This window comes from Miscanthus floridulus, chromosome 18 (genome assembly GCF_019320115.1).
Source record: "Miscanthus floridulus cultivar M001 chromosome 18, ASM1932011v1, whole genome shotgun sequence".
Classification (NCBI taxonomy): Eukaryota; Viridiplantae; Streptophyta; class Magnoliopsida; order Poales; family Poaceae; genus Miscanthus; species Miscanthus floridulus.
In genome coordinates this window covers 133,224,540-133,251,276 of record NC_089597.1, presented here as the reverse complement: position 1 = coordinate 133,251,276, position 26,737 = coordinate 133,224,540, and the positions used below count along the sequence as shown (strand labels likewise).

General features: G+C 47.4%; 2 protein-coding genes and 1 long non-coding RNA gene across 3 annotated transcripts; 2 read left to right on the top strand and 1 right to left on the bottom strand.

Moving 5' to 3' along the window:
• Window positions 1-5,484: 5,484 nt before the first annotated feature.
• Window positions 5,485-6,153, top strand: LOC136524724 (exocyst complex component EXO70A3-like). The gene has a single exon (XM_066517985.1). It carries the CDS (start codon window positions 5,485-5,487, stop codon window positions 6,151-6,153), a length of 669 nt encoding a protein of 222 aa, XP_066374082.1.
• A 1,025-nt stretch (window positions 6,154-7,178) lies between these two features.
• LOC136524721 (laccase-21-like) lies at window positions 7,179-10,674 on the top strand. Its single transcript, XM_066517984.1, has 6 exons — window positions 7,179-7,313; window positions 7,791-7,942; window positions 8,009-8,204; window positions 8,336-8,645; window positions 10,212-10,376; window positions 10,664-10,674. Exons 1-6 carry the CDS (start codon window positions 7,179-7,181, stop codon window positions 10,672-10,674), a joined length of 969 nt encoding a protein of 322 aa, XP_066374081.1.
• Window positions 10,675-12,983: 2,309 nt separating this feature from the next.
• On the bottom strand, window positions 12,984-16,446 carry LOC136521566 (uncharacterized). Its single transcript, XR_010775577.1, has 3 exons — window positions 16,088-16,446; window positions 14,335-14,561; window positions 12,984-13,765 (listed from the first exon to the last, which is right to left on the bottom strand). It is a non-coding gene; the product is annotated as an uncharacterized lncRNA (long non-coding RNA).
• Window positions 16,447-26,737: the final 10,291 nt, after the last annotated feature.

Below are 26,737 nucleotides of genomic sequence, written 5' to 3'. Positions count from 1 at the left end.
TTTAGAAAAAACATACTTCATGTGCTAGTCTCTAAAAAAATTTCGCCGAAATTTCGGCCGAATTTCGCGAAATTCGGTAGTTTTGGTGGTGGCCAAAATTTTTGCAATACCGAAATTGAAAACCCTGGCATTGATTATTCTGGGTATCTCATATGGCGGTCTGTTGTATGAGATAGCACCTCTCACGCATGTAAGATTACAACTCTCTATCTTGCTTATATTAATATAATGTCCGGTAAGATCTTTCAAAAAAAAGTGCATAGAAAAGGTTATATATAAAAAAATCTAAAATATCTTATAATTTGGAAGGGAGTAGTAGCCAAATCTTGTTGGTAAATCGTCTACCGACCAGCACATTATCATATTGCTCGTTGTGGATAACATAATGATGGGTGTCTAGAGATTATTAGATTAATTGTGCTAAATCGAGTGGTCCAATCCATGGATAACCAATATAGTTAATTGGAGTTTCTCATCAACTTCCTATGTCAGAGTAACGTTCCTACCAAGTAGTACAACCGTACAACCATAACTATACTTGGCCATCGGGCCGGCCCGGCTCGGCACGGCCCGGGCACGGGCCAGGCACGGCCCGGAGGATGTCGGGCCGGCACGGCACGCCGTGCCTCCCGTGCCGTGCCGCTGCGGGCCTCGTGCCTTGCCATCAGCCCAAGCACGGGCCTGTGGGTCTAAATCCGTGCCGTGCCGGCCTGCTAGGCACGGCCAAACCACCAGGCCGTGCCAGCTCGAGGCCCGTAGGATTCAAAACACATCAAAAAATTCATTTCAACAAAAAGTATTCAAATTTGAAGTATTTTTTTCCCAGAAGAGCTTCAAACCAAGACCAAAACCATACACATAGAGAACAAGAGGAAATTAAAAGGATAACTGAGCTGTGTGCAATGCTATCTCATTAAAAACCTTTCTGGGTAAAACTCACCCTTGTGAGAAACCCCAGAAAGAGAAAAAGAGTGCTGCACAACTCTTATAAGTCTTAAACATATTCAAAGGTTTACATGATACATCACAGGTACAGATCATAATCAAGTCTCAGGCTCTCAGCTCACCTCTCAAGTCTCACACTCTCACTGTCTCAATCTCAACTCTCAACTCAAGAACCACCAGATGCAGAAGCCACAGATGCAGATGTGCTAGCAGATGGAGCCCCAGAAGTAGATACATCTTCATCAAGATAGAGATGCTCGAAGGAGTCTATCAGTTCTTGATTGTCAACATCATGCTGCAGTCTTCTTTCACCCAGCTCCCAATCTTTTATGCAAGCAAGCATCTCCACATGTTCAGGCAATAGTCGACGGCGCCGCTCCTCAAGTATTCTTTTGTCAAGCTGAAACAAGATTCTGAAGACACTGTTGAAATAGGAACTAACATAATATCTCTAGCCATGATAGAAAGCACTGGATATGTTAGCTTATGGTCACGCCACCAGAGAAGTAGATCAAAGTCATCCTCATATGCAGTGACATTGTTACTGTCCAGATAAGCAGTTAGCTCACAAGCAGCAGCAGAAGTAGATAAAGAAGGACGGGGAGCAGAGGCAGGGGAAGGTCCAACAACACCAGATGCTCTAGGGCCTCCAAAAATTCTTCCCCGTGCCTGCTTCCTCTTACCTGTGATGTTTGCAGGATGTGCAGCCCTCCTTTGAGACCTAGCTGCACCAAACTTTTCTTCATACTTGTTAAACAACTTGAAAATTTCAGTTTTCACAATACCATAATAAGAACTATAGTCAAAACCAGTTTTTTGTTGCATTATGGTAAGAACATTAAATAAACCTCTCATTTTACCTCTAGGATCAAGAATGAATACAAATGAATACAGCAGAGGTATGTCCTTCTAGTATTTTAGGTATTTAAGCTTCATAGGATAGACAATAGAAAACAGATTCTGATCCTTTGAACTTTCATGCAAATGAGTTATAATATCTAGCAGATGGTGCAGAATAAGTGGACTAGTTGGATAGTAAACACCAGAAAGAGTGACTGTGGAGTCATAAAAAACTTCTAGGAATTCAAGTATTTTATCAGCAATATACCAGTGACTTGCAGTTAACAACGTTGAGCCATAGTTGGAATTAATGAAAACAGAAAAAACATCCTTATATAGAAGCAGGTGTTTAAGCATAAGAATATAGCATTCCATCTAACATCCATATCCAAACCAAACTTTCTAGGTCTAACACCCTTAGCAATGCAAAAGTTCTTGAACAAAGCAATCCTTTGATTAGATGAATTCAAAAAGTTAATAGCAGTTCTGAAATCCTCAGTGTAAGGTTTGAACCTTTTTAAGCCAGATTTTACTATCAGATTAATAATATGGTAAGCACAACGTTGATGCACAAGATGATACTTAACCTTATTAGGATCTAAAGGTGTAGGTGCAGGTTCAGAACCCAGATAACCAGCAAACATAGGTGTCAATGTTTTCATAGCCTTAGCATTGGAAGAAGCATTGTCAAGAGTAACAGAGAACACCTTGTCAAGCAAACCAAATTCTTCAATCACACAAGCAACTTTTTCTGCAATATTCTCACCAGTATGTTTTACCTCAATCAAGCGGAGACCAATTACCTTTTTCTGCAACTCCCAGTCAGCAGTCACATAGTGAGCAACAACACTGATATAGTCTTTCTTTGCATTACCAGACCAAATGTCTGATGTCAGACCAACAGAAGAAGCACCAGACAACACACAGTTCTTAATTATATTACGTCGTTCATTAAAACGTTTGTCAAGATCTCTAGTGGTGGTCTGTCTAGAGACCTTAACAAACCTAGGATTATGAGCTCTAACAATGTATTCTTCCCAAGCATCAGTCTCACCAATTCCTAAAGGCAGATCAAGCTTAGCAATCAAACGACATAATTCAGATCTAGCAACTTCAGGTTTATAATCCCAGTTATAAACAGAACCATCAGGATTGTATGAAAGCCTAGATTGAACTCTAGCGCGTTGATCAGTTTTAATCCTACATGATTTTTGGTGCCTTTTTAAGTGACCAGTGCCAGTAGCAGATCTAGCAGACAAGGTAGATTTGCACATCTTACAAACAGCCTTGGTGCAAATTCTAGAACCATTAATAACCTCATAGATCTCCTCAAAATCAGCCCACACAGGCGATTTACGCTTACTAGTGTTACCTGTACCAGCAACTGAAGGAGAAGAGCCATTGGAGTTCGCAGTCGCCGTCGCCCCTTCGCCACCGTCCGCATCCACATCGATCAGAGCAGCAGAGCCGTCTCCAAGATCGATATCGAACAACGCAGCAGCGTCGGCTAGAGTGTCGTCGTCGTTCTCGCCCTCTGGGGCTAGGCCAACTGGCAGGAGGCCATCCTCGTCGGCCATGGCCGCCTCTCCAGCCCCGTTCCTCGACGGTGCGGGTGGCCGCCTTGCTCGCTCTAAGCCGCAGCTAGAAGATGATGCATCGGCTATCGACCTGCAAAACAATGGAAGAAGAAGAAGAAATCAGAAGCATACATTGAAAGAAAAAGAAGAAATTAGAACATGGTTAGGGTTAGGGTTAGGGTTAGGGTTAGGGTTAGGGTTTCACCTGCGTAGCCGGAGCCTGATGTCGGAGAAGACGACGAGCACCTAGAGTCTAGAGAAGACGACACTCAGTCAGCAACGACGGCGGACGGCGGAGGAGGGACAAACAGAGACAACCAACTCACATAATCAACGAGATCTAGAGGGGAGATAGGGAGAGGGAGAAGGGAGAGGCGGAGTAGGGAGCTGCTCGTCGGCGGCAGGCGGATCATCGAGGTCACCTCACCGGAGTCGGGGAGGACACAGCCGAGACCGTGAGAGCCGAGAGCGAGGCGAGGCAAGTAAATGAGCAAGGGTTCAGGGTGTGAGAGCCGCCACGGCCGTGGCGTGCGCTTATATATGAGGAGGGGGGAGGCGTCGAGGTCACCTCACCGGAGTCAGGGAGGACGGAGGCGAGACCGCGAGGGCAAGAGCCGAGACCCGAGAGCGAGGCGAGGCGAGAGAGACGAGAGCGAGGCGAGCGAGCAAGACGAGAAATGAGCTAGGGTTCGGATGTGAGAGCCGTCGTGGCCGCGGCGTGCAGCTTATATATGAGGAGCGGGGGGAGGCGGGACGGTGGGCCGTGGGCCGGCCGCGCTGGGCGCGCGGGGAGGGGGTATGCCGGGCCACTGCCGGGCCGACCGACTCAGGCCGGGCCGTGCTATGCCAGCCCACGGGCCTGAGCAGCGGCCCAGGCACGACCTGCTCCCTCGGGCCGGGCTAGCCCGGGCCCGCACGTCACCGGGCCAGGCCGTGCTCGTGTCGGGCTAAAAAAACGGGCTTCGTGCCGTGCCGTCGTGCCTCGGACTGCATGGCCAAGTATAACCATAACGCGTCTTGCAAAAATCCCCGGGAATAGCAGCCAAAGCGTGCTAGGAAAACCTCCGCTTTCTTGACCTGCAACAAGATATTCCGTCCCCTCTTCACTCGTCTGTTCTTGCCCAGAACGCGCAAATCAACTTAGAGATCTCGCTAGTTGCTGCGGCGCCGGCATGTAGGGACGGAATGGTGGCCGCGGGTCTTTGCCGTGTTCGCTTGGCTAATAAGCCATGGCTAAAAAGTACTATTAGCAGATTTGTTTTGAGAGAAAAATACTATTCATTGGCTGAAAAAATACGGCTTATAAACCAAGCGAAAAGTACTTTATTGGAGCTACCGCCAGGAGACTGTTGGATCCAACGTTAGCAGCTCTTCAGGTACCATAGCCTCTAGACTCTCAACTGCCTACGCATCCAGCGGCTCTCGCTTCTCTACTTCCTCTATAGAGGTGGCCATGCACTTTGACTCCTTGGGGATCCATGAGGAACACAAAGGCAACAGCGTCGACGACTACGACGGCGACAGCTGGGAAGAATCGGAGGAGGATCCGAATAGAATGCCTTATGAAAAAAAAGAAAGAAATGGAACACATTAGAAGCCTGGTCCATGAATTCTTCACTGCATCAAAGTCGTGGAGAGGTGGCTCACGGAGCTGGGCGTCGGCTGGGTTCTTAGCCTCAACGGTGGTACATCTGCAGAGGAGGAACTCCATCGTCGTGCACGGAGCTGGATCCGGGCTCTCGACCAAATCACGCAAACCATCTGCTCCATGAGGCCGCTCTTTCCAGATCCAGACCGTGGATCTCTGGACCTACTGCACAGTGTTTTTCTTTTTGATGAAGAACATGTGAGTGAGAGATGTATTCCGTATCAATACCATTTGGTATTGTTTATCCAAGAAACCTTATTGAAAATCCTTACTTTTGTTGACGGTGTAGTTGTAGTTGCTTGGGATCCAGATAGGATAGGAGAATTTCTTTCTATGGATCAGAGTATGCTGCCACCATATGCTAAGCTCTATAACCAGCTGGCTGTACACGATGCTCTGTCTGAAGCCTCCGACAAGATCCTAACGATGTTTGATTCGCCAACCTCCGTGGAAGCACAAAGGATAGATAACGACATGGCCATCCTCCTCTCAGCATATAAGAGCAAGGTGGGCAAGGCGATAAGGAGCACAATGGAGAAGATTAGGGTGATGTTGACGGGGGTTGGTGATGACTCGTCGAGTTCTCTAAATCCACAAGGATCATCAGACATTCACAAGATCACTCGGTCCGTAATGACATACATCAGGTTCCTGTTGTCTAATTACCCGTCAGTGGATGCCGTTATACGTGCTAAGTATGTGCCTCATATTGAAATTGAACCACCTTTGGACAGCATGATCATGGAGATGGTGTCTTTTCTACAAGAAAAGATTGCCAACATATCAGAACCATTTCCAGATCAAGGTCTCAGATTCTTATTCTTGCTCAACAACTCATACCACATCCAACAGAGATTTCATTCCCGCTATTATCTCCCAGAACCCATCGTGTTGCTAGCTGACGACATCAGTCACAAAATCAAGGGCTATATGGAGACATATCTACAAGTATCATGGGCACTGCTACTTACATGCTTGTTGAATCCTACGCCTAATTGCTTGGGGAAAAACAGTTCCTCGCTGTACAAGTTTGAGTCCGAATTTCAGAAAATCTACACCAGCCAAAAGGAGTGGAAGGTCCCAGATCCTGAGCTCAGGAGAAGGCTGCGCGAAGTGATGCTGCAAGAGCTATTCGAAGGATGATGAATAGAGAGTGGAAGACAGAAGACATAGTCAACGATATACATATTTCCATTTGTGCTGGCTTTAGGATGAAATGCTATTGTAGCTTCAAATGACTTGAAGCTGTCGAAAATCTGAAACATTGTGATAAGACTTCATCTGGCAACTTGTATCTTTATTTCTCACTCCCTCGCTGCCTCATATTTGACATAAATATGGAACAGCCAAGAGTTGTACCGGCACCATTGATATTTATGTGTGGGTGGTTAGTTTCTCTACCCGTTTGGATGGCCCGGTTTGGAATGGTCCTTTTTCCAGCAATTTGGTTCTAGTTCAGATTTCGAAATGAATTGAATTGGCTAGAATGTGATTCGAATCAAATTTTTTTGTTTGGGTGTAAATGTATTTTGTTTGTACGAATCCTTTTCTGACGTTTGTACGCACCGTACAAAACATGTGCTCCTCAATCGATACAGGCTCCCAGTAATAATCCCAATGCCCGGCAGATCCTCAGCATGAGCCAGGAGCAGATAGGCACCATTTTCCTCACCATCCTTGGGAACCTATCATTATTATGTTACTGCAGTAGGAAATGGAGGATAAATTTTTTTCTTGGGAACCTATCATAATTTTTTCTAGACTTATCACAAGCATTAATTCTTGTCTAAATCCATGCTGCAACTCTGTTCTCACTTGCTTTCTAAAAAGCAGAGGTATTCTCTATTTCTCTATTAAAAAAAAGGGGAATCATTAATCGCTGGATATTTCGGATGCATATATGTGCACTAATTAATTTGATACACGCATGCAACAAAGTCTAAACTAGGTGATTTCTCTAATTAATTAATATACCCCTGTCAAATTTTCTTTAAACTTTCTTCCAAGTATAGCAAAAAAAATGTCCAATTAAATTCTTCCCAAATCTGCTCGATCGGATTCATTGTTTCATACTTAATTTCATACATTAATAAAAGGAAAATCACTGTTGGAAATACTCCCGTTTCTTTCCCGTCGATCACCAAAGCTGAAGCCGGTGACCCCTGGCCATGGGTGCTGTTGCTGACACACCTGCAGCAGCAGTGCTGCTCCGGCTCCTGCAATTGGCTGTGTTCTTGGCCTTTGGAGTTGCAGCTGTTTGCCCTGCCGCGCAGGCCTCCACGGTTCATCACTACCATTTCCTCGTAAGCACTAGTATTTCATCCAATCTACGACGTTCCTGTATATATTTCTGTTGGTGTCAAATTTCATTGACCTTTCAGTCCTCCATATGATGTGTCAAGTTTCATGGTTTTCTTTTTGTTTTCTTTGAAAAAATAGTAGCAGTAGTAGATATTGTTACAAGATATCCTTCTTCATGGTTTGTTGGTGGGTAGTGATCTTAGTTGTAGCTTTGAATTAGCAGTCAAACTTGTATTTTGTGACCATGTTGATGTTCAAAAAATGTCTCTCTCTTTTGTTCTCCAAAACAAGGGTGTGTTGTTGTTGTTCATAACTTTGGTGTCGTTGTAATTCTCTTCTTCCTATCTTTCTCTGAATTTCATCATGAAGAAGGAAATGCAAATCATACCTGGAAACAAATGGTTTCTTGTTCTAGAGAGATGTACTACCAGCTGCCTCTTGCTAGCATGATCGCGTGGTTACTCTGTTTTGGTTGGCAGGTAAAGAGGGTTAGCGTCACCAGGCTGTGCCGGCAGAAGAGCATCCTCACCGTGAACGGCCAGTTCCCCGGCCCGACCATCCGCGCCCGCAAGGGCGACGTCGTCGTCGTGAACGTCCGCAACCATGGCGACAGGAACATCACCATCCACTGGTAATCGTTCATGGCGTCGTCGGCGTTCATGCAAGCGCTGATGCTGATGCTGTTATGCGCGTGCAGGCACGGCGTGGACCAGCCGCGGAACCCGTGGTCCGACGGGCCGGAGTACATCACGCAGTGCCCCATCCAGACCGGCGCCTCCTTCGCCTACCGGGTCATCCTCTCCCAGGAGGAGGGCACGCTGTGGTGGCACGCTCACACCGGCTTCGACCGCGCCACCGTGCACGGCGCCATCGTCATCCGCGCGCGTCGAGAAGTTGCCGCCGATCATCCTTGGCCTCGTCGGAGACCGACCGGGTCACGATTGATCTCGTTCGTTCGGTTCCTCTGTACACGGTGCACTGAATGCCGCCGGCCGACGCACTCGCGAGTTCACATGCTGGCGAGTGGTGGCGGGACGACGACGTGAACGACCTGCTCGAGGAGACCAAGCGAACCGGGCGCGACGTCAAGCCGTCGGACGCCAACACCATCAACGGCGAGCCGGGCAACCTGTTCCCGTGCTCCGCGCGCGGCACCACCGTCGTCGCCGTGGAGCGCGGCAAGACGTACCTGCTCCGGCTGATCAACGCGGGGCTCACCAACCACATGTTCTTCGCCGTCACGGGACACCGTCTGACGGTTGTGGCCACGGACGCGCACTACACGAAGCCGTTCGCCGCCGACCACGTGATAGCAAAATCAGCACAAGGAGGAAGTACTGGACAAGTCCGGTATGCATGGGCACAGCACACCGACTGCCCAATTTCGATCCTTCTCAAATCCAACCTCCAACCTTTGTTACAAGGACCTACTAGGGATTATGCCACACACAGTAAACCTTCACACAAGCTAGCACAACCCAAGTAGACTGAGACAAACACAAATATCAAATGAAATGCAATTGAGACACGATATTTGTTTTATCAAAGTTTAGACTCCCTCGAGTCCTACTCTCCATTGAGGTAGCTGTGAGCGACCCAGCAAAGGTTATCTCTAGAGGACCCAACCAAGGTCAACTCTACCCGCGGTATTTTTCCAACTGCTTCTCCAATCCACTGGCTTGGTCTCTTCCCTTGCGGCGGTGAGATCGACCGTTACAAGCCTTTCGAGGCACACCATAATTCTTGGGTGCTCTCCGGCGATGCTTAGCCGTTTAAGACCGAAGAGTCCAAGAGTAACAAATGCAAAACACGAGATTGACAATATGCACAAGTGCTCAAGAGTTGGCTTGCTCTCTAATTTGAATTTATCTCAACCCACAAAAAGGATTTGGCTCTTGGGATCAAATCTCACTAAGAGAGGGTTGAAGAGTGTTCTCAAGGCTCTAAAATGTGTATGTGTATCAGCAGAATCAGCAGCCCTCAAAGGAAAGAGCTTGAGGGTATTTATAGCCCCCACACAAAAACTAGCTGTTACTAACGGACATGTCCGGTATGACAAGCACAGCAACAGGACAATTAGATTTAGCGCGAGCTGCCGGGACTTCCGACGGTTGTCGAAACTTCTGACGAACCCAAGCCTGGGAACTCGGAATAACTCACCCCCTGTGACCCCCGCACATATCGGACAAGTCCGGTATATGGTATGGTCGGCCACAACAAACTATGTTAGACCATGTCTCTCTCATTCAAACCTCACATGGGTTGACTTGAGCACTTATGAATAGTCATCTATCATCATGTTGCATCCTTCTTAATAGTATGGCATACCTATTTAACTCAAGTTCGAATGAAAAAAGAATTTAAACCGTTTGAGTTAACCTCCTTCAAAACCATGCCATCACTTTCAATCTTCATCAATAGTGGGTGCCAACATGCCTATTTTGATTTTCTTCTTGAGCATAGCCATCTTCAGCATGTGACTTGATTCCATTCAATATATATGAATAACTCCAAATGTATCAAGTCACTTCCATCAAATAATCCAATAATGATTTGACCATTTTCATAATATAACTTCCTTTCGCTTGATCAACGATAGACTAAATGCAAGTACTCTCTTTTTTACCATAGCCATGGTCCCTCGGCGCCCAAACCATCGCTTGCCCTTCACCTACGCTTGGTCCCTCGAAGCCCTTTCCTTGCTATCTTCATATCCTCAAGCAAATCCAAGTCATACCATGATTTGAATCAAATTAACCATACAATGAATTCCATATGATGAAAACCGTCTTTATCAATTTTGATTTCATAACAAACTCTCCAAATGAGACCATTTCATATGCAACACCTCATATCTCGTTATTCAATCCCAATATGCTTGTTTTTCATATTAATGGTAGGAGCTAGAGACACTGGACGTTTCTTTCTCTGGCTTGGCGGCTTCTATACGAAGAAGAAGAAGGAGGAGGAGAAGGAGAACAAGAAGAATGAGAAGGAGAAGGAGAAGGAGAAGGAGGAGAAGGATAAGGAGGAGGAGGAGGAGGAGAAGGAGAAGTCGGGATATCGTTCGCCACTACCGAATCGAGTGAGCGTTTGCCAAACAGTGGTCCTGAGATGGGTTTGCCTGAGGTGTCGCAAGGCACGCCACCATGCTGGATCGCTGGGCGCCGAGAGCAGTCCATGTCCATGCCTACAGCAGCCGGCGACAACACTTTTTTCCTTTCTCTTTATTTATATGCCTTCTAAATTCCCAATCCAATCTATTATCCCCGTTTATAATGCCTGTATATACAATATAGTCTCGTAGCGAATTGTTTTGCTTCTTATATCCTTCCTGTCTAATGTCGTTTAGGTTCAAAGTGAAGAAAGCAAATTCTTACTGTTAGTTAAGTACTTCTTTAACACTTTCATGTTTTCATCAAGTTTGTTTTTCAATTAGAGGAGGAATTGATAAGTATCATATGTGTTATATACACTTTATGATTTACTTTTGTTTTTTAATAAAGAGGATTTACTTTTATTATCTACTGTTTGTGGCTCACTGGCTGTGCGGATGGTTCAGACTTCAGACTCTTAACTGTTGGCCCTAGGCGTGAAATTTCACCAGCTCGGCCACTGTCTCCCAACGGGATGAAAACGGTACGGATATTTTCCGACCGTATTCGAAACCGAATCCGTTTAGAGGGGTTGAGATCTGTCCGTATCCGAGTCCGGATATCCAACATCCGATACCGTATCCGTATCCGAATACTCAAATCGCATATTTATGATGTCGATATCCAATCGTATCCTATCCGACATAGTTGACACTATCCGTATTCGAATCCGAATCCAGACAGAAATATGAAAACAAATGTAATATCGGTGATATCCGTCCGTATCCGATCCGTTTTCATCCCCTCCCAAGATATTTGACCTTGGATGGAGAAGATGTAGGAGGAAATAAAGAGGAAGAAAAAGAGAAAAAATAAGGGAGAGGAAGAAAATGAGGAAGCATAGGGTTGTTGAGCTCCCTATGTTGACTAGGGTCATCTAGGTTTGTCTTAAGTCAAATTTTTTGATAGTTAGAGCTTAGAAGTAGCCCCACTTACATGTCATCTAGGCCAGTTCATTAAAAGAAAATGGGCTCTCTTCTCCATTGTAAATAAATATCTAGGGGCACTAGCAAAGACAAGTAGCTAGAGAGCCCCTTCCCCCTAACTTTGTTTTTTTCCATTAGAACCCTTAATGATTTAGCTAATCTACTATGTAATAAAGGGCAAATGGCCCTCTCTATTGATATTTGCCCCCCCCCCCCCCCCCCCCCCCCTGCCTTCGCCATTGTCTAGGGGCACAATGATGCGGTCCCTAATCTAAAACTTTGACTAGAAAAGATTTGTTCATTAATAAAAATACTTTTACAATGAGTAAAATAATGTCAATAAACATAAAACCTTGATTATTAATGATCAGGTTAAAGTTTGACTATGAATCTGGATTTGTGATGCGTGAGTTTGTAAGTTTCTTCTTATCTGAAACTACGTGCTTACCTAACCTTTCTGGCTTTCTCACTCTTTTTTCATGGTCAACGAGACAGAAATAACGCGGGAAATAGACACAGACGGTGGAAAGGGGGGTTTTGGGTTGTGGGCTGGAAAAGAAACAGACGATGGAAACGGGTTTTGGGCCTTGGCAGAATCGCAAACTTGACCTGTCAGGCTGTCACGTTCAATCGCGACTTGACCTGCCGCTAACGTCCGGTACTGTACTCTAGACTAGAGTGATTCAGATGTGATGTTCACCTCCCTTGTCAACCTCTCTTGACTGTCAAAAACATGACCGCTGACACAGTCACCGTTCGCCTAAACGGTCGTTTAGCCCGTTTACACACCATTTAAACGCTACACCGTTTCCGTTTAATCGGTTGTTGTGACCGTTTAACCGGCCATTTAGCCCATTTAAATACCTGTTTAACTTGAATAATGAGCTAAACGGCAGGTGACCGGCTGTTTACCGTTTAGGATAACACTGGACGCAGTAGACCTGGATCAGCATATTTCTCTGAACTAATGCGTACACCCTCCTTTCCAAAATGGCTACGAATGTAGACAGTTTGTCCAGATTCATGACACTTATTTTGGTCCAGAGAGTGTAATTTATATTGTGAACCCTTTGATTGGACTGCAACGGTTAAGATCTGTCATGTCACACTTTACAAAATTACCGTGTTGTGCCACCCAATCACCACATAGACGGTTAAGATCTGACATGTCAAACAATGGACGTTTGCCCCTCAGACCCCAGTTCAGAGTTCAGACAACATCCAATCCAATCGTTTCTCCTCAGACCATTCAGTATAGGATCCAATTCCAAGATGAACCAAGAACATCAGTGTGGCGATCAGATTCCTGCCCGATAGCAAGTTTTACAAGAGCAAGCCCGGAAGTTGATAACTAGTTGTGGCAAGAAATAATCATCTAGTGCCATCACGCAAATAAACAAAAGTAAAGCTCAAATGAGGCGTGTCAGGTCGGGAAGTTCTACAAGAATAGCCTCTCTGATAGCCTTAAATTTTTCCAACAAAATATACAGCAACTCTTCTGATGGTGGTGTGTCAGGCGAGACAATGAAATACTCTTTCAGTATGTACATTGACTTCATCCAAATTCATTGCCAGATCAATCCTTGCAGCACATATAGTTAACTGAATGAACTAATAAAAGGCTTATGCACAAAACACTAGAATAAATGTGTGTTCTGGTGATGGAACAGATGGAGAACTGACAGATTAACATAACAAACACAGTAATAAGGCCAAACTGATTAACATTGACCGAGAACTGACAGATTCCAACGCAATTTTAGAAACTGAACATATATATAGAAACCAAACAGCCCATGCTAATTAAAGACCATGGTACAGTTCCAATCATCGGATGTTATTAACCCTATTGCCTTTCTTCTTGTCCTCACTAGCTAGTTCTCCTGCTCCTACTCGTCGTCGGTAACCTCGTCTTCATCCTCTGCATAGCCAACGAGGTCGTACTGCTTGAAAAGGGCGTTCAAGTAGTCTGCCCACTTCCCGTCGATGTACCACCTCATGATGTACATCTGGCGTAATGACTCGGACTTGCTGGCAAGCATGTCGGCAGAGATGTCGGAGACTGGTACGACATGGGGCTTGCCTCAGCTTCAGGATCTGCTTCGGGGTCAACCTCGTCTTGACCACCTTCTTCCGCTTCTTCTCCGGCTGGGCATCCTCTGCTGCCTTGGCTTCCTCCCTGGCCTTCAGCCAGCACTCCATCCCTCCCGGCACGTCTCTCTGCGTTCTCCAAAGGTCATCCACTGCAAATGCCTCTTTCTTCAGCTTCAGGATCTCGCTCCCTGCCCACGGGCTCGCCTCCGTCCCCATCGGCATCTCCTCAGCCACCTTCGACTCCTACCTCTTGAGGATCCCAGCCCTCACACTGCTATCCTGGAACATTTATACATGGAAATTCGCATAAAACTTGGATCATAAGATTCTCCAGGCATTACGTGCTCGCTGCTAGTAAATACACCAAGCCTTAAAAAGCTACACTTATTGAGAGCACACAATCATAAACTAAAATTGCTGAACACATGACGGATATTTATACATCTCAATGTGGGACTGCAGTTCTAGTTCTATTTGACAGCACTACTGTATATGAACTTAAAATGTGGGCAAAATTGGATCCTTACCATCAAAAGAACACATCTTAACTATATAGCATCCAAACATTCAGTTTTAGATATTTACCATTAAAATATTACAACGTTACAGCTATTTACCACTTTCTCTACTTCTGTTAGTACAGCTATTTACTACTTTCTCTACTTCCGTTAGTTTGGTCGCTAGTTTCAGATTGTTTGGCCCCTACATTTTTTACCATGTTCTGATTTTTCCCATGGACCAAAAACAAAGGAACCCATCTCTCTACCACCGTCACTTCGTCTCGCATGGAGGAAAAAGAAGCCGCGTGCAGAGAAGGGGCATTCTCGCACAGAGAAAAAAGAAGTCACCTGCAGAGAAGGGGGCGTCGCATCTCCCTGCCGTCGCCGCGCTCCCCCGGCAGCGCACCCCAGTGCCGACTATCTCCCCCGCCTCCGCATCTTTTTCTTCTTCTTCTTCTTCTAAACCCTAAGTTTTTACTCATTCATAGTGCTGAAAAATCGACCTGGAAATTGAGCTGTATGGATCCTGCTCAGGTTACAGAAGGGTAACAACCTTTTTCTCTCCTTCAGAAACTCTGAAATTTGTAGCTATTAGCACCTAGTTTGCTAGTACAGTGGGGAGATGACATAGTCTTTGCAAAGGGAATACAATTAGTGGATGAGGATCTAGAATTGTTGCTGGTTGGGCCTTAACATTTGTTCTCCATTGCATGTGCTTGTGATTGGTGTTGCAGGATCGATCCGAATAGTGCGTGTAGAGTAGAGATCAATGTCAGTGGTTACTTCATTGTGCAACTCCATGTGCCTAACTTTTAATGCCAACTTGCAAAACCTAGTTGTATGCAACATACTATTATTGACTGAAATAGCAGCCATATAGCCTGAGATAATGGCCTTTTGTTAATATCACTCAGAAGTTGTGTTTATATGTTGCTGAGATGTTGTGTTTGTATCGTACTGGATTTTATTTACACATGCTCTCCTAGAGTGCAGCTAGAATGGGGCTTAATATGCAAGGGCTAAATGGTCAGAGATAACCTGGAGTTAACAGAACTGGTCAGATTCTAACGTGAGTCTTGTTTTGATGGTAAATATCTAAAACTGAATCTTTTGATGGTATATATCTAAAGACCTGTCCTTTTGATGGTAAGGACCCAATTTTGCTTAAAATGTGATCTGCCTAAATATTTCAAGCCAAAACCACTTGGCTCCTATCATTTAAGCACAGCCAATGTAATACAAGTATACCATTCCATATCTGATGTTACTAAAATTTATCCAAACCAACAACACTTGCTTCATCACCAAGCAATAATAAGAGGAATAAGTGCAAGTATCATGATCTAAGTGGCGGACCCAATTTTTGTTCAAGACTAGGGCCTCTTTGTAGTGGTGGAAACTACCCATTATACATCTACTCTAATACCCTATCCAGCATGGGCCCATTAATATATCAGACAAAAATAACTAAGACGAGGATAAAATTTCTAATTGACCTGATGATTGAATTAAAATTGCTAAGAATGTTGTATGATACACATGATGAGATGAAAATAGATACCTACTGCTTGCTAAACAATACGGAGTATAATCTTATCCCTACATTTTTTTTCCTCAAATCATAAGCAACTCTATTTCGGAGTATCAATGATAGTACCTCAACCAAATAAACAATTGATACTAAAAAATTAGAAGACACTACCAGACTATCTTCGAAGATCAACCAGAAAGAGGAACATTCTACTTAAAGCTAAAGATTTTTTAGTAATGCCAATGATTATGCCTTGGCACACTTGCAGAATAGACGCTAACATGCCAATTCAGTTTACAAAGATGACAACTCATTCAAATTAAAACTAAAGATTTTTTAGTAATGCCAATGATTATGCCTTGGCACACTTGCAGAATAGACGCTAACATGCCAATTCAGTTTACAAAGATGACAACTCATTCAAATTATGGCCTTGGAGGAATAAGGAGGGGCAAAGAAAATAACATGTAGCTGGCACAACCTTGGAACACAAGGAGATAGGTTCTATTGCATTGACATGTTTAATTTGAAGCTAATAAAAAGAGGAACAGGAAGGGATTCCAAGCTCACCCTTGGAGAGGTCGAATCCAACGGCGTTTGTCCAGGACGGGCGGACCACGGACGGCTCACGCGGTCACGCCTCACGGCCGGACGCGGGACGCCGGACGGGGCCAGCCGGCCAGGGGCCTGGACCTGGAGGCTAGAGCCTCGGAGTCTGCGGGCGGGGGCCGGCGGCCGACGCGGTGGCCTGCGCGCGTGCCTGCACGGAGCTGGGAGGGCGACCGGCGGCCGGAGCACTGCCTGCACGGAGCCGCAGAGGGAGGACGGCGGCCGGTCGGCGTTGGACCGGAGGTGGCGCGCTCGCGGCTCGCGGCTCGCGGCTCGCGACCTGCTTCGCCCGCGCGGCGGCGGCAGCGGCGGTCAGCAGGGTGACGGGTGAAGGAAAGGACGTAGTCTCTTGGTTGGTGTTGGGCCTTCAGTTATGGGCTGAAAACTACATGGGGTATGAGGGATTAGTGGGCCAACAACTAGGGCCTGAGTTATATAAAAAAACTAGGGCCCAGATCTACCACATCAAAGCACATCTGGGCCCCAGATCCTTCAAACACCCACGTATGAGGCCTAAAACCTGCAATAGGCTGATTAAGTTTCTTGTGCAGAATGAAAAAAAAAAATGATTTTGAAGAGGATGTGCAATCAATTTACATTTGCATTAATCTCTTTCATGAGTTGATTGGAGGAAGATTCATCTCGGACGTATATGCTTCCAAATTCAAACCAAAGAGTAAGCATTCGAGGCAGTGCTTGAAAAAGATTCTTGTGCCCTTTTGTGAAGTGCTTTTCCATAACATAGTAGCACTCTCGGAAGAAATTCGCACCAAGGCTTCTCTTTTTCTTCACTTGCCCTGCTTGCAGAGCTAGAAGAGCTAGAAGGGACTGGTCCAACTTTACAAGCAAAGTTATCTTCTTGCCTTTTCCTAGCATCAACAAGCATATCATCAAAAAACTTTGACATGCAGGGAAAAAAAACTTTTTCCCACTTGGGCCGCAATTCTGTTACTCTAGAATAGAGAGATTTGACATCCGCACTCTGTTTTTGCCCTGTATTCTGAATCCATCTAGTATAGAGAAGCAGGGTTTTAGACACATCTGGATTCTCTTTCGATGCTTGTGTTGCAGAGATAGGTCCATTTGGCAAAGCAAGAGAAGGCTACAAAGAGATGAAACGACGACATTTCCCACAACTTCCGCAGGAATGTTGATATATAAGTGTTTGCTGAAGTTCAGCTATAGCGCTGTCAAACTTCCGTATATTCCAGAGATACTTTGTGAGCATTGGGGGCACCCGTGGCATCTGCTTCTAGTATTGCAAGGTGGTTGTCTCATTGTGACCAGCCAAACGACAGAGCTTAGCATACTGAAGCCAGCAGTTCCCAACCTGAACATTCATATGACTCTGACTAAAAACCACCCTTCGCAGAGCAAGTAAAGGTTCCCTTGTCCACAGTGATGGCTGTGTACATCTCAGACGGTTCTGTCCCAATCCTTTGTTAACTTCAGAAAGTTTGAATCGTCTACACCAAATGACTTATCAATAAACGACTCGTATCCCAACAGGGAATTGAAGTCTTCCAACTCACGCAACATATGGAGCTTGACAAGCTTAAGGATATGCACACATATCCTTATGCGTGCCGCGGCCAGAGGTACAAGCAATGCTTGCTTATACTGGGCAATTTTTCAGCAACCAGAAACTGATCTTTGATCATCATGGCCCTGAATATCTTAGCAAGATCCATCTCAAAAGAAGCATTGTTCTCAGAACGGCTGAACACCAAACCCTTGTCTGTCTATCCTGGTCACATAAGAATCTGTGAGATTCCATCTCCCCTAATTGCCATGCTGCTGCCTGCTAGCACTCCATGCACGCACCAAGTTTTTTTTATACTGCCGTATACTGCAAACCAAACCATCCACATGGGCGATCACGGGGCCGTTTGGCCGGGCTCCCGCCGGCTCCAGCTCAGCACGCTGGAGCTGGGGGAGCAAAAAAAAAAAACGAGCTTCTCCGGCTCCGGTCGTGTTAGTGAGAGGGTAAAGGAGGGGTGAGAAAAACGGATTCGTTGAACTGTACTTCTACAGTTATGAGCAGTAGCTACATTTATTGACAAATTCTACCAACAACTTCAGTACAGTCCAGTAATTGAAAAATCAAATGGACATACCACAAAAAAATTGTATTAAAATTCATAACAAAAACAGCTTAAACAAAATAAAGCACAAAAGCTGGTGCTTTGCAAGATACACAAATGGCACAACTTAAAGAACTGCCTTCAAAACTGAGAACACACAGTTACAGGGACATATCACAATTATTTCCTCAAAAAAAAAAAGACAAGCCACCCACCCAAGTATGACAATCTCCAATAGCTACTTAAGCTAACACGAAATCACTGTGAAACAAAATACTCTTCAGAAGTAGCAAAATTTAGAGGTTATTGATGTCTATAATACTGCTATATGGTACCATGGCATAATGTCCTAATTATTATTTTCTGAAGTGCACAACATTGTCTCTCTCTTTTTCTTGAAACATGCACAATGTAGTGTCCTAATTTACTAATTTCTGGTAACATAGTTCACCAAAAAAATTGCTCGGTCACAGGTCACAGCTGGATTGTCAATGAAAAAAAATCTAGTGTATATCAGAATTGCTCAATTGACCAAACATGAAATAATTAAATGTAGCACCGAGAAAAAAATATGGAAACCTATATCCAGAAGCCTCAGTGTTTGATAAGCCAAGTACAATCTTAAAAAGTATCACACTCCTATAGAACCAAGCAGTTTAAAGTCATAAAGTCGAATCCAGTCACCTGAGCACAGACTATATCACGATTAAGACAAGTCCGTTGGCTCTCCCTGACTGTAAATCTAACTAACCCATAAACTGAAGGCATTGACATCTTTCAAAGCATGGAACATATCGTGGAGGGAGGTGGCAGCGGTGGTGTGGGCGTGGCGCACTGCAGGCGTTGGTAGTAGGTAGGAAATTTTTTTACCGCCTGCTTTTGCTCATCTTCCGGCAGCGGCTACATATAGGACTATGTCGAAAACAAGGGCTACTCTGTTAGGTCAAAACAGATGTACCATGGCTTGAGCCTTCAATACTAACAGACTGAAACCCAGGTTAAGGCGTTTCCATGATTTAAATAGTTTCAGTGCTTGAAACTAATGAAATGTGTACAAAAGATAATGAAAAAAAAGGGAAATACTATTTTCTTCAAACAGCCACAGATGACTTAGGAAGTCTGAAAAGGAAGAAAGCATCCAGCTGAAAATAAAACTCTAGCTATGGATTTGACAAAATCAGAATTGCCACGAATCTCATCTTCAGTCATGGTAAGATGCTGATTCACTAAAAAAAACCATCGATCAGGCCATAGCAAATTGAGTACACCACAAAATACAGCTTGATGGCACAACAATCAACTTATGCTCCTCTTAAATTAGGGTCATAGACAACAAAAGCCTCTGAATGTTATCACCATGGTTCCCAAACATCTGTATTGTTAATTGATATTAAGAATTATCCACCAGAAACTAGTCCTACTATTACAAAATCAGCTTTCGACTATGAACAAAACTACTCTTCATGATTAGCAAAATTTGGAGGTGTTAATGCATGCATAGCTGCTATATGGCACCATGAAACCTTGTATGGAGAAGATGTAGGAAGAGAAAATAAAGAGGAAGAAAAAGAGAAAAAATAAGGGAGAGGAAGAAACTGAGGAAGCACAGGGTTGTTGAGCTCCCTACGTCGACTAGGGTCATCTAGGTTTGTCTTAAGTCAAATTTCTTGATAGCTAGAACTTGGAAGTAGCCCCACTTACATATCGTCTAGGCCAGTTCAATAAAAGAAAATGGGCGGCTCTCTTCTCCATTGTAAATTTCTAGGGCACTAGGAAAGAAGCGGCTGGAGAGCCCCTTCCCCTAACTTTGCTCTTTTTCATTATTACAACCCTTAATGATTTAGCTAATTTACAGAGTTGGAAGTATGTGGAGCAGGTAGCTGGACCAAGGTATATAGTTTAGCTGGTGGAATTTCCAAATTCTTACTACTTTACAGTTAGTATCTTTATGTGCCAGAAAGCTATAGAAGGAAGGGCGTTTGCAGCTTTAATCTGCTTATTATAGCTATAGGAATCAAAGATTAAAGCTTATAGGAATCAGATTCGAAGCCATAGGATGGCAAAATAGCTGCAAACTTCAGTTATTCCTATATCTTTGAGTTTGATTCATGGAATTGCGGTATGTATTCCCCTGTGCCTTTGTGGGGTTTGATTCGACTGTGTTTTGGGCCTCCTGTCCAAATGGTAACATTTTTGTAAAAAATGATGACCTTACTGATTTAAGGTTGCAGATTGTTGGCTTTGGTGTTTGCTGCGTGGTTGTCAGCTCCCATAGCCATGCAAGGACAGAAAATAGAGAGGCAGAATTTTTGGAACTTCCTGGTCACTTATCTTTCACTCTATTTAATTTAGATAGTGATCCCTAAGCTTAATTAAACATTTAAACTTGCTAGGAGTGTAGTGTAGGATGTTAATACCACATTTTTAGTATATTCACGCTACCATGTAGTCTGAACACATATCTTGTGTTTTTACAGATTGCTTAGTGATATTAGAAAAGAGCGACTTATTTACTGAAGTATACCATCTTCGAATAGATAAGCTCTCACTGATGGACATGTATACTTTTCTCACAGGCTTATTGTTCTAAAAACTTAGGAAGATAATGCTAATATCATGGACCTATGTACACATAGTGTAAAAGCAAAGTGATATGCAATACTGTGTTGGCCTTGTTTTTTTTTTCATTGGAGCACCAATCCTATGTAGAAAGCTGAAACTTTTATTTTTAAGGTTCTCAGTCTATTATGTAAAAGCAGTGCACAACAAATCATAGGTCTGGTAACCTGCATGATTTCTATTTCTACATAGGTACTTACTAATGTCAGATTACTATAAATATGGTCTGTTCATGGTTTATTGATGCCTTGAGCATGTTCTTTTTGTTACTGCATTGCTAGATTGAAGTTTGAGAGCATATTTTGATGCCTTGAGCATGTTTTTTTTTGTTACTGCATTGCTAGATTGAAGGTTTCCATATTTGTATGACTTTATTAGCTCCTTATTTTGATACCTTCTCTGGTACTCTCATCTGTCAAGTTATTAGCAGTGCCATGTCAAATGTTTTCGTAGCAGATGTACCGGTACCAATCAAGAAGCAATTCAACATTAGATTCCTATACTTCAAACTCGAGATTTTGTTTTTGTATAATGCAAGGTCAGATGTACATCAGGGTCAGCTTAGTTATAAATTTACATTATGTGTCTGACGGTTGGTTACTGCTATTGTTTATAATTTTCTTCTCTTGCTTATTGCCTGAATAGGCTTCAACATTTTACATGGATATCATTTCATGGAAATCTTTTTGACGATATATTGTCAGGTTAATGCTTACAGTTATATCAAACAGTGCAGTTCTTATTGTAGTTGCTGGCTTGCTGCCAAATAAAAAGCATTAGTTTATATTGTTGTCTTGTCAACAATGGATAAGAATTAGCTTTAGTATTCTTCCTATGTGAACAAAGGAAATCCAAAGTCTAATTCTTTTATAGAAGCATATATGAAGTTTATTTCAGAAATATTTTCTACCGGCCAATAAAATTACTAAATTGTTCTATATTATATAACACTATAATTGATGTGTGTACCCTACAGTGAGAGGACCTGCTCCCCTAGCACCCACCATGTGTTTGTCATACTTCAGCATTTCAGCCATCCTGTTTGACCTGTTGTCAAGGGCAGTAATGCCCAAGGTAGGAGGACCTCGACTACGCAGGTCGTAGTCTTGGTCCGTGTTTGCCGGCAGGGTTATACCCCCACGCCGAGCTTCACGTCGACCGGGTTATTCCCCCTGGCCGCCGGCTTCAAGAGAGAGAGAGAAGAGATTAGATGGGAATAATCTTTGTTACCTCCAAAGGGTACAGCCGTACAGCATATATATGGCCAATGGCCTTACAGATGGAGAAGGATCTCCTTAATTGTAGGACTACCAAATAAAGTAAACTAAATAAGGTAAAGATAGCTACTTTCCCTCCTAGCCACTCGCCTGCTGCTCCTGCGCCCTTGATGCCCGCTCAGCCGCCCGGCGTACGTCGCGTGCCCTCCTACGCCTGCTGTACGTGCGGCCGTACATGACATCTCTCCCCTCCTCGAGAGGCAGCTCGTCCTCGAGCTGGAATGTGGGGAACTTGGTGCTGAAAGTGTCGATGTCTTCCCAAGTGGCGGAGGCAGGGGACTAGTCCTTCCACTGAATAAGCACCTGTCGTGTGCCACGAGCGATTCTAGTCTTGACGGCCTTCTCAGGCTCCAGGATGACAGCCCCATGGTGAAGCGGTGGCAGTGGTGGTGTAGCAGCGGGAGGCTCACCATGATACTTCTTGAGGACGCCCACGTGAAAGACGTCGTGGATACGGGCACGCGCCGGAAGCTCAAGGCGAACAGCGACCTCGTTGATGAGCTCCAGCACACGGTACGGCCCATAGAACCTGGGCTTCAACTTGCCGGCGCCGTCGGTGGGAAGAGAGGCCGGTGCCCGGTGGCGTAGGCGAAGCAGCACCCACTCGCCCACCTGATACTTGACGTTGCGGTGGCCCTTGTCATAATACTTCTTCTGGACCGCCTGAGCCTGCTCAAGTCGATGGCGCACATCAGCGAGGAATTCTTCCCGTTCTTCCATGGTCCGTGCCACAGCAGCCACACGGGTGTCCCCCGGCTCATAGGACCGGATGGAGGGGGGATCGCGCCCGTAGACGATCCGAAATGGCGTGTCGCGGAGGGAGCTCTGGTAAGCGGTATTGAAGACGTACTCCGCCCATGGGAGCCACTGCAGCCACTGTTTCGGCCGATCACCGGTGAGACAGCGCAGGTACATGATGATAACCCTGTTCGCCGACTCAGACTGTCCGTCCGACTGAGGGTGGAAAGCCGATGTCATGTGGAGGTTGGTCCCCATCAACCTCATGAGCTCCCGCCAGAACTTGGAGGTGAACACGACGTCGCGGTCGGACACCATAGATTGTGGCACACCATGGAGGCGGACAATCTCCCCGAAGAACGCCTGAGCCACGGACTCCGCCGAATACGGGTGCGCCAGCGGAATAAAATGGCAGTACTTGCTGAATCTGTCCACCACCGTCAATATGACAGACTTGCCCCGTACGCGAGGCAGGGCTTCGACGAAATCCAACGCCACATCCGTCCAGACGCCTTGCGGAATCGGCAGTGGAAGTAGGAGCCCAGCCGGATGGAGGTGTTCGGACTTATGGCGCTGGCAGGTAGAGCACTCCCGCACATAATCCTGGACCACCTGCTTCATATTAGGAAAATGAAAGTCACGGCGAAAGCGGTGCAGCGTTCGTTGAACCCCCTCGTGGCCCTCAGCGTGCACAGCGGCCAGCAGCTCCCGCAGCAGTGGTGAAGACGGCGGCAAATAGAGGCGGCCTGCATACTGGACCATCCCATCAACCACTGCCCAGGGTGCACGCCGAGTACCGGCCTGTATCTCGTTCTGGATGGCAGCAAGGGCGGGGTCGGTGAGCTGCGCTTGCCGGAGGCGGGAGAGAACGTCGAAGTGCGGGGCGGAGACGGCCAAAACAGCCCCGTCGTCCGGCGTGTCGCGGCGGGAGAGAGCATCCGCCACCACATTGGTCGATCCGGGCTTGTACTCGACGGCGAAATCGAAGCCCAGGAGCTTGCCGACCCAATGATGTTGCGGGATCGTCGCGAGCCGCTGGTCCAGCAGGTACTTGAGGCTGTAATGGTCAGTTTTGACGACGAATCGACGGCCCCAAAGGTACGGCCTCCAGTGCCGGACTGCCAGGACAAGGCCGATAAGCTCCCTCTCATAGGCCGCCAGTGTCTGATGCCGGGGAGCGATAGCCCGGCTGAAGAACGCGATGGGATGGCCCTTCTGGACCAATACCGCGCCGAACCCGTGAGACGAAGCGTCGCACTCGACGACGAACGGCGTGGAGAAGTCCGGCATGGCGAGGACGGGGGCCGAGGTGACCGCGTCCTTGAGCGCTGCAAACGCCGCTGCGGCGCCCTCGCTCCACGAGAACCCATCCTTCTTCAGCAGCGCCGTGAGTGGAGCCGCCACCGTACTGTAGTGGTGGACAAACTTCCGGTAGTAGCCGGCCAGGCCCAGGAAGCCCCGCACCGCCCGTGCCGACCGAGGCAGGGGCCAGTCGCGGATGGCCTGGACTTTGGCCGGGTCCATGGCGACGCCCGCCGCGGAGATGACGTGGCCGAGGTAGCCGACCGACGCAGCGCCGAACGCACACTTGGTGCGCTTGAGGAACAGCTGATGACGCCGAAGCTCCTCGAGGACGATGCGGATGTGACGCAGATGATCGCTCCAGCTCTTACTGTAGATCAAAATGTCGTCAAAGAACACCAAAACAAAACGACGAAGAAACGGTCGCAGGACATCATTCATCAACGCCTGAAACGTCGCAGGGGCGTTGCACAGCCCAAACGGCATCACCAGGAACTCGTACAGGCCGTCGTGGGTGCGGAAAGCCGTCATGTGGATGTCCTCCGGGTGCATCCGGACTTGGTGGTAGCCGGAGCGCAAGTCGAGCTTGGTGAAGAATTTGGCGCCATGGAGCTCGTCCAGCAGCTCGTCGACCACCGGGATGGGGAACGCATCCTTGACGGTGAGCGCGTTCAGCGCTCTGTAGTCGACGCAGAAGCGCCACGAGCCATCCGGCTTCTTGACGAGGAGCACTGGAGAGGAGAACGCCGAGTCGCTGCGGCGGACAATGCCCTGCTCGATCATGGCGGCGCACTGCCGCTCGAGTTCGTCCTTGTGGGCCGCCGGGTACCGGTATGGCCGGACAGCCACCGGCAGCGCTCCTGGTTTGAGGACGATACGATGGTCACGGGCGCGCTTGGGTGGCAGTCCACGGGGCTCGGTGAAGACGTCGCCGAGGGAGTGCAGCAGTGCGTCGAGGAGCGGCTCCCGGGGCGGCTGGGGCTGGAGCACCTGTGCCGGTGCCGCTGTGACCGCGCGGATGGTCGTCCGGTCGGAGGAGGCGACGCCGGTCCAGCAGATGGCACGGCCCGCGCGCTGAAACTGCATGGTCCGTGCAGCGACGTCCCAAACGATGGGCCCGAGGGTGCCCAGCCACTGAGTGCCCAAGACGAGGTCGAAGCCCGCCAAGGGCATGACGAAGAGGTCGACGTGGAATGTCTCGCCATGGACCGTGACCGGCGCGTCGCGGAGGACCCCTGGGCAGACGATGCGCTCGCCGTTGGCCATGGTAGCGGTGAGACGTGGGCGCGGCTGAATGTGCAGCCCGGAACGGTGCGCCGCGCGTTCGCCGATAAAGTTGTGCGTGGAGCCCGTATCGAGGAGGGCGACCAGCACGGCCGACCCGAGGAGTGCGCGGACCTGCAGTGTGTCGAAGCCCGACACCCCGGCCACTGCATGCAGGGAGTAGACAGGGGCGTCTGCCTCCGGTTCAGCGGCGGCTGCTGCGTCGTCGTCCGTCTCCAGCTGAACGCCCTCGACGTAGAAGATGCGGCGGCAAGTGCGGTTATGACCGCGGGAATACTGTTCATCACAGTTAAAACACAGCCCGAGCCGGCGGCGTTCCTCCTGTTCGTCTTTGGACAGACGGCGGCCAGGTTGCCGCTCGCGCGCGCCTGGTGCAGCCGCCACCCGAGGTGCCGGTAGCGCGAGCAGCGGGGGCGCCTGGGGAGCAGGCAAGGCTAGTGCCTAGGGGGCTGGCAGCGCCGGCCGTGGTGCCGGGGCGGCCGGGAGCGCACGGGGCGCCGGCCTGGCTGGTGCTGCCGCCAGCCGATCGAGCTCCATCAACTCCACCTGCCGGGCGAGGCTCATTGCAGCGGCGAGCGTCCCCTTATTGTGGAGACGAACAGCGTGGCTCAATGGAGGAAGGAGACCGCCGGTGTAGAGTTGCACACGCTGCCCCTCGTCGAGGCGCCCGGCGCGGAAAAGGAGGCTCTGGAAGCGGTTGGAGTACTCCTCCACGGTGCCCGTACGTCGGCACTCTGTGAGCTCGAAGAGGGGCGCCGAGCGTAACGGCGGCCCGAAACGCAGATCCAGGAGGTCGCGGAAGCGCCCCCACGCCGGTGTGCCTTCGTCATCCTGGAGCTGGATGAACCACTCCTGTGCGACGCCCTCAAGGTTGTAGGACGCCATCCAGACGCGTTCCTCGGCCATGGTGCGCTGCTGACGAAAATATGACTCACACTTGTTAATGAAAAGCCGTGGATCAGACTTGCCATCGAAACGAGGGAAGTCCATCTTCTGGAATTTGGGGGGCCGATCCGGTTCGCGATGAGGGTCCATGTGAACTCCACCGCCGCTGTTCGACGACGAGGCGGACTTCTCCTTCATGGAGGCCATCTCGTCCTTCATCTCCTGCATCTTAGTCCGGAAGGACTGCATCATCGCCATGAGGTCAGCCATGGTTGGCTCCACCATGGTGTTGAAGCGGTTCGTGGGGGTGGTGGAGGCTGTGGTCGCTGGTGGTGGTTGGGGTGGGCTGGCGTCGGCTGTGGTGGAGGCGGACGGCTGGGAAGACGAGGATCGTCGGCGTCGTGATACCAGGCTGTCAAGGG

Coding starts and splice junctions, on each gene's coding strand:
- LOC136524724 (XM_066517985.1), top strand. CDS start 5,485: ATGGCCATCCTCCTCTCAGCATATAAGAGCAAGGTGGGCAAGGCGATA.
- LOC136524721 (XM_066517984.1), top strand. CDS start 7,179: ATGGGTGCTGTTGCTGACACACCTGCAGCAGCAGTGCTGCTCCGGCTC. Junction 7,314..7,790: donor TTCATCACTACCATTTCCTC/GTAAGCACTAGT, acceptor TTTGGTTGGCAG/GTAAAGAGGGTTAGCGTCAC. Junction 8,646..10,211: donor AAAATCAGCACAAGGAGGAA/GTACTGGACAAG, acceptor TATTAATGGTAG/GAGCTAGAGACACTGGACGT.